The sequence below is a fragment of the Monodon monoceros genome, unplaced genomic scaffold (assembly GCF_005190385.1).
Source record: "Monodon monoceros isolate NGI ecotype Baffin Bay Population unplaced genomic scaffold, NGI_Narwhal_1 Super_Scaffold_22, whole genome shotgun sequence".
NCBI lineage: Eukaryota > Metazoa > Chordata > Mammalia > Artiodactyla > Monodontidae > Monodon > Monodon monoceros.
In genome coordinates, this window is record NW_021703779.1 from 27,165,386 (window position 1) to 27,177,260 (window position 11,875).

Genomic DNA, 11,875 nt, shown 5'->3' on the forward strand with positions numbered 1-11,875 from the left:
TTTTGGAATGGATTTACATTCAGCACACGTTCACTGTGCTATTGGTGAAACGCAGTTTTACGAGAAGGTCATTCATAAAATCATAATTTGTAAGGACTTGGTTATTTTAAAAACCAGTGGCGCCTAATAAAAGCATGCAGTAACTTAAAAAATATATCTATTATGTGGCATAATTAGGTCTTACCAGTGTTGGTATAGCTTGATGAATCACTGTACAAGCAAAAGGGATCTTATTGCCTCTGATTGTACTTTCGAACAAAGGGCACGATATGCCTAATTCCTGACTGTTACAAATCACATTTTAAAACATTTTGTTTGTGTGTTTGAAATTACCCCTGAAAAAAGCAGCAATTACAAATACCCTTGTTATTTTGCCCCCCCCCCCCCCCCCAGAAAAACATCCTCTGGTTGCTTTTCCCTGTCCTTCTCTTCAGTAGGAAGCAACAGGAAGAAGCCCGGGGAGCCTGGGTTTTCCAGAGAGCTTGTGACCAGGTAAGTCTGCTCTGGCAATTCACAGTTTGTCTGCATAAACTGTAACATGTCACATCATGAATCAAAGTTCTAGTTTATAAAATAAGGGTAACTTATTTTATAAGTAACTTTAACAGCAGTAACTTTAACAATTGGGGTTGCACAGAAGAGCTCTTGACTTCTCTGTGTACATTCTTTCAGGAGTGAATCCCTTCCCCATTTCAAGTATCCCTTTCTATCTGTAACTCTGCAATGAGTTAAGAAAGGGGGAAAAAAACCCTCCCCGTTTTTCCTTTATTGAGCACAAGCAGCTGCATTGTCACCCCCCCCCCATGTTATATGAAATGAAAAGGCTGGGCAGATGAACAGATTCCCCAGGTTTCCTTTTTTTCTAATGGGCGCTCAAAGCTTCACTCTCAACCTAGTGCAGACTCTTGGGAATTCAAGTGTACCGTGGCATCTCACACTGCTCACAGCGATTTAGTGCGGGGTGGTTCAGAAAGGTGCAGCTATCACAATTCCATGGAGCCCCTTCATAGTCTTCATCTCGGGGTTGTGTCCGAGGACTCTGTTTGGAGCTACTTGGATGCTCTGAGAGAAGTTAGGAATAAAAGAGAGAAAACAGAAAACAGAGTGAATTTTTTTCTAAGTATCATCGAAACGGAAATTCAAAATTACCCCCCAAAAGCAAGGAAAGTGGTATTGTGAAATGAGAAAGCCAAGTAGTATACATAGCTACTAGAAATGCAGAACTAAATAGTAAGTTTATGATATATTTTCTACTTTGTTCTCAACAATTTACTTTTTTTCCTACAAGCAGACAGAAGTCCAGCACAGACTACCTTCCAAGTTAATTAATTCTCTCTCGATAGTGGATAGTTATGCTATATTCCAGCCAAGTGAAAACGATGAGAAATGTTATATAGCATGTTAAATTAGTTCTGAAGTTTTCCCTCACAACTTCGGCCCGCCCATGACTCCCACCCCCCCGGTAGTACTAGTCATACTATATCAAACATTGATTAAATGTGTGCCTTCTTCCATGAGACTTTCAGCTCCACAATATGCATGTTTTTAATCATAATGACTTATAAGTGGTGTGACAGTTCATAAAAAACATCCTATCATAGGGTGGATGGGTATGTCGATCCTTTGATAAATTCAAAATAGCTGTCCCTGTTTTACAAAATCAGGTTTTTCCAGGACCAGAGGTGTAGCTCCAGGAACAATCCAATCCAAAGCCCACAATCCTTTACCATTCCCAAATCCCAAAAACCTCCCCTATCTACCTTAAGAGGCTTGTAGTAGTGGGGGGTGGGGTGGATCTGGCCTTAAGGAACAAAGTCCACCTAGGAGAAGCTTGCATTTCTCCTCCTATGCCTTTGAGATGCCAAAGGTCTAGCTGGTCTACCCCAGGAATGCTTATCTAGGCCATTTTCAAAATGCAAAATTCAAAGGTAACTAACTCTCATCAACAAGAAAAAAGGAAAGGGGGGCTAGGTAACAACATGGAACTTGGCTTGTCAAGGACAAATACAGATCTTAAGTGTCTTTTCTATAAATATTAGTAAAAAAGGTTTAACCATCTAAAGAGGTGACCTTGATTTGTTCAATCTGCCAGAAACCCAATTTGAATCCAAACTCTTTTGTAAGTGGTGGCTTTCATATTATCGTACCTGGTTCATGGCTGACATTTTGGCATGGGAAGTACTGGGTCTCTGTTTGCATGTTTGTTTGGATGTATGTATAGATGTGTTGATTTTGGTAACACCACATACCTACAGTCTATAAAAGAGCTCTATTTAATTGGCTTCAACGAAATTAAGCGCTTATATAAATACTCAGAAAACAAACCAAATGAATTTCAGGACCATGATCTAGGATTAATTTTAATGAATGAAAACAAGTTTAAGTTTGTTGGTTTAATGAATACAGACCATAGAGTCAATTTGACTAGAAGTCAAATAAGATGTTACTATTCCTGTTACAAAATTTGTCAGCAAGAAAGTAAGTTGATATGATGAAACGTTAAAGGTAAATGAGATGAGAGTTTTTAGGTGAACTCTTGAGGAATAATGTTTTAGGACTGCCTACACAGAACAGTTTCTCCAGATTTTTGGTAACTTTTGAAACTGCTAAATTAAGCAATGGGAATTCACTGAATAAGATACTAGAACATTAACTGCTAAACAAGTCTGTCTGCGTTCACTGGACATGTCTTGGGACCCACTAAAGAAAGAAAGTAGGTTATAGGATATGTGCATAGTCTGTCATACCAGCATTTCCTGATTGGCAAACAGTTCATAATTACTTCCTAGATTTTGCTAGAAACCAAGGCTTTAAGGTTAAGAATTCTAATTAAGGAAAAACATCTTTGTATGAAAGGAAAAAGAAGGGGCATAAGGAATGAAAATGTGTTTTGTTAAGAGAACAGAAAGTAATTTGGCATAAAGCTGGTTATTTCTAAACGGGAAAGAAAATAAGGGAGAAATTAATACGAATATAGAAAGTTGTAGAAGGTTTGTGAGAAAGGAATTCTATGGGTGGTCAGGTCAGGACTAAGATTAAATTTGAGCGTGTAGCTGATTCGCTTTGTTACGAAGCAGAAACTAACACACCGTTGTAAAGCAGTTATGCGCCAATAAAGATGTTAAACAAAACAAAATAAAATAAAAAGTACACTAAGAGGAAATCTTAACAGAAAAAATGTAATTGAGTACATAGACTTTAATGTTAAAGGGAAAGTGGTGCAAAACCTGAACTTGTTATCTCTCCGTTAAGAGTACAAAGTTTTCTTATATTAATCTGCTTTTGATAAGATATTGTAAAGTCCAGAACTTTCAAGTTGAAGTTGTTTTTTATTTATTTACTTGGCCTTGTTTTCTAGATAATATCATTTTTAGAGGACTCTGTCCCATATGGTGGCCACTAGAAATGCAGCCACTCTGAATTGAGGTGTGCTCTAAGTGTAAAAGGAAGATTTAGTATGAAAGAAAGTAAAATAAAATACCTCACTAATTTTATATTGATTTCATAGTGAAACGTTATTTCACTTTTCTCTTTTACTTTGGCTGATATAAAATTTTAAATTACGTACGTGGCTTCAACTGTTATTTCTATTGGACAGCACAGCCTTAGAAACTCAGTAGAGAGTAATTTCTTAAGGGAAAAAAAAAGGTTGGCCTTTACTTACGAGAACTCTACATGGGTTAACACGTGTGTTTGGACATTTTGCACAAACTCCAGACACACAAGTACAAACCATCTGCAGCTGCTGCCTGGGTGTCATGGATGTCCTCCTGTACTCTGGAGGTCACGCTAATTCTTCGGGCTTTCCTCTCAACTGTGCAGGTGTCTGATGAGTCTGCATGGGAAGAAGCAAAGCCAGGAGGAAGGGATCAAGCTGTGCATTAGAAGAGCGGACAGGCTCACAAGGACCTTTCACAGAACACACACAGTTGAGTACTTACTCTATTACCTCATGCTACCTTTAGTTCTCCCATGAAGGTAAGTGCCATATTTAATACTGCTCTTACAACCTATCCAGAGCAGTGGATAAGGTGGTATCCACTTTTTCCATCCTCTCTAATTACTTGGAATAAATGACTTATTTCACCAGTTTCCCACTTTCTAGTGAGTTAGGGGTGCAAACTCAGTATAATTAAATGTCAATATGAACACAAAATTTGGGAGATGATACTTTAGCAATTCCCTGAGGAAGCAGTAGTTACTAGAAAATTATGGGTTTAAAGTACACCACCCATATAAGGCTAACCCAAGAACACATTGCATTAATGGTAACAGTAAACCATAATAGCAGTACTTGAAAAATCAGAACCAACTCAAAGTAATACTATATACTGATAATACATACTCCCCAATCTTTCATAAATTCCAGTTACCTGTGTGTGCAAAAGCCTAGCAGACACTTCACGACATGGACTGCAGGCACACCAATTACCAATTTCTTGCGAGAATACCGTTTCTATTAACGTATAGGCAGTTAGTAAGTAGCGTTTTGTATTAAGTAAAAACAAAAAATGGCAGACTTCATATGATTTACCCTTAAGAACCGAAGAAAGATCTTACATTTTGTAATCAGTTCGGAGCCCATAAACAGCCCTCTAGTACAACCTACCTTTGGAAATCAGTGCTCCACAATCTTAAACACTGTTATCAGAGTAAAACAAAAGCAGAGTGAACATCTTAGGCTCCAGAGAATAGACTAAGGTAAAGTTCTACTTCTTAGATCTGTTTCTGTTAACCCCTTTTATAGCATCACATACCTCCTTCTCACTGACTCTTACAACAACCCTGTACAGAAGCACTGCTCTGGATCTGAACAAGGTCAGGTGGCCAAGACAACCAGGACCAGCGCCCAAGTTAAGTTGTACCACACCAAGGTCAGTGAGTTACCAATGTCAAGGTTGGGGGCGGGGGGACAACGACGACTTTCTGAATCAGCTGAGGCAGCTTATCACACACACACTTGCGTTGCTTAACTACAAAGTCTGGTCCAAAAAGATTTCTCAGTCTCCCTTTCTGTCTTTCCTTCTTTCTCTCACTCTAATTATCACACTTATTATTCAGAGAAACATCTATATTCCACTTGGATATTCTAGGTCTTCTGCATTTCCATATGAATTTTAATTAATTTCTACCAAAAAAAAGAAAAAAACAGTAAATCTGGTATTGCATCAATCTGAAAAGAATAGCTACCTTAATAAAACTGATTTAATAACAGACATGGTTTATTTAGGTCTTCTTTAATTTCCTTTGGCAGTGTTTTATAATATTCAATGTACATATCTGGTGAAACTTATTAGTAAGTGTCATTTTTTGGATCCTGACCTTATATCCCAAAACCTTGTTAAATTCACTTATTAGTTCTAATAGTTGTTTTTTGGTTTTCTTTGCAAATAATCATGTCATCTGCTAAATTTTATCAGATGGTTTTCAGTATCTAATGAAATGATAATATGCTTTTTCTCCTTTACTTTCTTAATATTGCATTCCTGAGGCTAAACCCAATTTGGTCATGATGTATTATCTATCATGTCTGTCTATCAGGTTTTAGAATCAGGGTCCTGCTGGCTACATAAAGAAAATCAGAAGCATTCCTTCCTCTTATTTTCTCAGAGTTTGTATGATTGATTGGCATTATCTCTTCCTTAAATATTTGATAGACTTCACCCACTGGTGCAACCATCTGGGAAAACTTTTGATAATGGATTCCATTTCTTTAATTACATATATATGTCCCTTTTCGTCTTCTCCTCAGTATTTTTCAAGATGTGTCCATTTCATCTACAGTGTGGAGTTTATTGGCATAAAGATGTTCACTGCATTCCCTTATTTTAACAGGTAGCCTCATCTTTCATTGCTGATTTTGGTAATCTGTTCTTCGAGATCAGTCAACCTGAGAGTTTACTGACTTTGTTTATCCTTCAAAGTTTTGGCTTTTTTTGGCTTTGATGCCTTTCTCTGTTGTTAGTATTTTCTGTCTCATTGTATTTTCTTTCTTTTCACTTCCTTTGTTCTGTATTCTTAGGGTAGAATTTTATGTCATTGACATTAGATCTCCTTGTCTTGTCTTATATGAGCACTGAAGGCTATAAATTTCCTTCTAAGCCCTACTTTAACTGTGGTAAAGAATTTGGCCTTGCTCAAAGAAAGCTCTAGCTTTGGCCCCAGCTCCTGGAAGATAACCTCTAAAATCCTGAAATTTCTCAAGAGACAGGAGTGTCCTTGTCAATTATGGTGGGCCCTTCAGACCACAGAGTTTATGCTAATAAGGTGGCTCGCTTAAACAGGGTGATTCCTCCCACAGCCCTTGAATCAATTAACTGGATTACCACTAGGGAATGCTTCCTTAGTAGATACAAATCTGGTACTTGGTAGTCATGCACTACGATTCTCTTCTTTGTACCATTTTTAGACAGCAGTAGGCTATTTTAAATGCAGAGCAGTCAAAACATCCACAGTATTGGCTTGGCCAAACAATTCATTCGGGTTTTTCTGTAACATCTTACAGAAAAGCCTGAACGAACTGTTTGGCCAACCCAATAGTATTAAACAATTTAGTATTAAACAATAAAAAGAACATGTACTGCATTGCCACCTATAAATGAAATCCTTAAAACACTCTGTACTGTACTGAGTGTTGAACACAAAGCTGTTTAGGTTAGGTAACATTATTTTGTGTAGAATTAAAATTCTCTGATTAATCAGTTTGATGTGATTTTAAAATGTTACCCCTGTAGGTAACTTTTGTAAGTAAGTAAGGCCTTCTCCGATATTGTATGTCCTCATGATCAACCTACCTTGAGTTCTTTAAACCAAAGAGGATTAAGATATGAAATGCATACTTGACCACAGGCTTGAGAATTATAAGAATGGAGGAGAAGAAAAAGATTAATTTTTTAAGATACTGACTGCAATGCTAGTTCTACATTTGGTACATAAAACTCAAAAGAAAAGATTTAATAAATACCACACAGAAATGATTTAATAACTATGCAAAAGTGATCCCTCAAATCTTGGTCATGTAGGATTTTCCTTTGTCCTAGTCCCAATCTAAGTGTTATGCCCGCCTGTTGAGTACACAAGGATTCTTTTGTGGCCTGGCCTGTCAATTAAATAATCGTAGATCTACTGCAGATCAAACTTCCCATTCTAAAATAAAACCTTTAAAATTCCCATTACACTGTAAGAATTATCTTTTAGGACTATAGTTTCTATAATGCTGAGTAAATTTATATTATTATATACAGTTTCCATTTATTTTGGGGGAAGGGAGACAACAGAGCAGAGTAGAAGAACTTGAGCTCACCTGCTCTCACCAAGCCACCAAAATCACAACAAACTGCTGAACAACAATCAACAAAAAACACTGGAACCTACCGAAAAAGATATTCTACATCCAAAGGCAAAGAAGAAGCCACAAAGCGATGGTAGGAGGGGCACTTTCCCCATATAATCAAATCCCATACCCACCAGGTGGGAGACCCACAAACTGAAAATTAATTATATGGCAGAGGTTCTCCCAAAGGATGAGGGAATGTAAATTGGTATAGCCACTGTGGAAATTTCTCAAAAAACTAAAAATAGAGCTACCATACAATCCAGCAATCCCACTCCTGGGCATAATATATCTGGAGAAAACCATACTTCAAAAAGATACATGTACCCCAATGTTCACTGCAGCACTATTTGCAATAGCCAGGACATGGAAGCAACCTCAATGTCCATCGACAGAGGAATTGGATAAAGAAGATGTGGCACCTATATACAATGGAATATGACTCAGCTATTAAAAAGAATGAAACAATGCCATTTGCAGCAACATGGATGGACCCAGAGATGATCATACTAAGCAAAGTAAGTCTGAGAAAGACAAATATCATATGACATCACTTATATGTGGATTCTCAAAAAAGGGTACAAGTTCACTTATCTACAAAATAGAAAGAGAGTTATAGATAGACATAGAAAAGAAACTTGGGGGTAAGGGGGGGGGAGGGATAAATTGAGAGATTGACATAGACAGACACACTACTGTATATAAAATAGATAACTAATAAAGACCTACTATATATACAGCACAGGGAACTCTACTCAATATTCTGTAATGGCCTATATGGCACAGAATCTAAAAACGAGTGGATATATGTATGTATAACTGATTCACTTTGCTATACACTTGAAACTAACACAACATTGTAAATCAACCATACTCCAATAAAAGTTAACAAAAACAAAACTCATGGGGATCAGAAACCAAAAATCTACAACAGATACACAAAAGAGAGAGAAAAAGCAATCAGAACAGAACACTAAAGATAGTCATCAAATCACAAGAGAACAAAAGAGGAAGAGAAAAGACGTGCAAAAACAAATCCAAAACAAACAATTAGGAATGGCAACAAGCACATACATATCAATAATTACCTTAAACGTAAAAGGACTGAATGCTCCAACCAGGAGCCACAGACTGGCTGAACGGAAACAAAAACAAGACCCCTGTATATGCTGTCTCCAAGAGACCCGATTCAGATCTAGGAACACAGACTGAAAGTGACAGGATGGGAAAAGGTATTCCATGCAAATGGAAGTCAAAAGAGAGCCGGAGTAGCAATTCTCATATCAGACACAAGAGACAAAGAAGGACACTACATAATGATCAAGGGACCAATCCAAGAAGAAGATATCACAATTGTAAATATCTATGCACCCAACATAGGAGCACCTCGATAAGGCAAATGCTAACACAGCCTTCAAAGGAGAAATTAACAGTTAACACATTCATAGTGGCAGACTTCAACACCCCACGTACATCAATGGACAGATCATCCACACAGAAAAATCAATGAGAAAACACAGGCCTTAAGATGACACATTAGACCAGATGCACTTAATTGGTATTTATAGAGCATTCCATCCAAAAGCAGCAGAATACACATTCTTCTCAAGTGCACACGGAACATTCTCCAGGCATGCTGAGCACAAACTGAGCCTCAGTAAATTTAAGAAAATTGAAATGATATCAGCACCTTTTCAAAGCACAACACTATGAGATTAGGAAAAAAGTGCAAAAAACAAACACGTGGAGGCTAAACAACATGGTACTAACCAACCAATGGATCACTGAAGAAATGAAAACAAAAAAGCACAACGATCTAAAACATATGGACACAGTAAAAGCAGTTCTAAGAGGGAAGTTTATAGCAATACCATCTTACCTCAGGAAACAAGAAAAATCTCAAACAACCTAACCTTACACCTAAAGTAACTTGGAACAGAACAAAGCCTAAAATTAGTAGAGAAAGAAATGAGACAAAGAAAAAATAGAGAAGATCAATGAAACTGAAAGCCGGTTCTTGGAAAAGGTAAGCAAAATTGATAAACCTTTAGCCAGACTCATCAAGATAAATAAAACTAGAAATGAAAAAGGAGAAGTTACAACAGACACCGCAGAAATACAAAGCATCCTAAGAGACTACTACAAGCGACTCTATGCCAAAAAAATGGACATCCTAGAAGAAATGGACAAATTCTTAGAAAGGTACAATCTCCTAAGACTGAAGAAATAGAAAATATGAAGAGACCGATCACAAGCACTGAAATTGAAAGTGCGATTAAAAATCTTCCAACAAACAAAAGCCCAGGACCAGAGGGACTCACAGGCGAATTCTATCAAACATTTAGAGCAGAGCTAACACCCATCCTTCTCAAACTCTTGCAAAATATAGCGGAGGGAGGAACACTCCCAAACTCAATCCACAAGGCCACCATCACCCTGGTTGCAAAACCAGAGAAAGATGTCATAAAGAAAGAAAACTGCAGGCCAATATCACTGATGAACATAGATGCAAAAATCCTCAACAAAATACTAGCAAACAGAATCCAACAGCACATTAAAAGGATCATACACCGTGATCAACTGGGATTTATCCTAGGGATGCAAGCATTCTTCAATATCTACAAATCAATCGGTGTGATACATACATTAACATACTAAAGAATAAAAGCCACATGATCATCGCAATAGATGCGAAAAAAGCTTTTGACAAAATTCAACACCCATGTATGATAAAAACTCTCCAGAAAGTGGGCATAGAGGAAACCTGCCTCAACATAACAAAGGCCATATATGACAAACCCACAGCAAACATCATTCTCAAAAACCTGAAAGCATTTCCTCTAAGATCAGGCACAAGACAAGGATGTCCACTCTAGCCACTTTTTTGGAAGTCCTAGCCACAGCAATCAGAGAAGAAAAAGAAACAAAAGGAATCCAAATTGGAAAAGAACAAGTAAAACTGCCCCTGTTTACAGACAACATCATACTCTATATGGAAAATCCTAAAGATGCCAGAAAACTATTAAGAGCTCATTAATGAATTTGGTGAAGTTGCAGGGTACAAAATTAATACACAGAAATCTGTTGCATTCCTATACATGAAAGATCAGAAAGAGAAATTAAGGAGACAATCTCATTTACCATCGCATCAAAAAGAAGAAAATACCTAGGAATAAACCTAGCAAAGGAGGTCAAAGACCTATAGTCTGAAAACCAAAGGGCACTAATGAATGCCATCGGAGATGACACAGAAAGATGGAAAGACAGACCGTGTTCTTGGATTTGAAGATTCAATACTGTTATAAATGACCACACTACCCAAGGCAATCCACAGATTCCATGCAGTCCCTATCAAATTACCAATGACACTTTCCACAGAATTAGAACAAGAAATTTTGAAATTTGTATGCAGACACAAAAGACCCTGAATAACCAAAGCAATCCTGAGAAAGAAAAACGGAGCTGGAGGAATCAAAGCTACAGTAATCAAGACAGTCTGGTACTGGCACAAAAACCGAAATATAGATCAGAATAGAAAGCCCAGAGAAACTCACACACCTATGGTTACCTAATCTATGACAAAGGAGACAAGAATATACAGTGGAGGAAAGACAGTCTCTTCAGTAAGTGGCGCTGGGAAACCCGGACAGCTACATGTAAAAGAATGAAATTAGAACATTCTCTAACACCATACAGAAAAAGAAACTCAAAACGGATCAAAGACCTAAATCTAAGACCAGATACTATAAAACTCTTAGAAGAAAAACATAGGCAAAACACTCTTTGACATAAATCGCAGCCATATGTTTTTGGATCCACCTCCCAGAGTAATGAAAATAAAACCAAACAAAAAACCCCCCAGTGGAATCGAATTCAACTTAAAAGCATTTGCACAGCAAAGGAAACCATCAACAAAACAAAAGTCAACCCCCAGAATGGGAGAAAATATTTGCAAATGATGCGGATCGACAAGGGATTAGTCTTCAAAATATACAAACAGCTCATGCAGCTCGATATCAAAATACAAACAACCCAATCATAAAATGGACAGAAGACCTAAACAGACATTTCTCCAAAGAAGACATACAGATGGCCAAGAGGCACAGGAAAAGATGCTCAACATCACTGATTATTAGAGAAATGCAAGTCAAAACTACAATGAGATATCACCTCACACCAGTCAGAACGGCCACCATCAAAAAATCTAGAAACAATAAATGCTGGAGAGGATGCGGAGAAAAGGGAACCCTCCTACACTGTTGGTGGGAATGTCAAGTGGTACAACCACTGTGGAGAACAGTATGAGGTTCCTTTAAAAACTAAAAACAGAACTACCATATGTTCCAGCAATCCCACTCCTGGGCATACATCTGGAGAAAACCATACTTTGAAAAGGTACCTGCACCCCAATGTTCATCGCAGCACCGTTTACAATAGGCAAGACATGGAAGCAACATAAATGCCCATCGACAGAGGAATGGATAAAGAAGGTATGGAAGATGTGGCACATACACACACACACACACACACACACACACACAC

At 37.6% G+C, this 11,875-nt stretch overlaps 1 protein-coding gene across 1 annotated transcript in view; it reads right to left on the reverse strand.

The window, feature by feature from the left end:
• Positions 1-471: 471 nt before the first annotated feature.
• TAB3 (TGF-beta activated kinase 1 (MAP3K7) binding protein 3) overlaps positions 472-11,875 on the reverse strand; it is a 28,592-nt gene continuing 17,188 nt past the window's right edge. Inside the window, exons 6-7 of the mRNA XM_029239893.1 lie at positions 3,734-3,835; positions 472-1,062 (exon numbers count right to left, since the gene is read on the reverse strand). Of these exons, the coding sequence (XP_029095726.1) occupies positions 914-1,062; positions 3,734-3,835 (251 nt within the window). The 3' untranslated portion in view covers positions 472-913. The remainder of the gene's footprint in view (positions 1,063-3,733; positions 3,836-11,875) is intronic.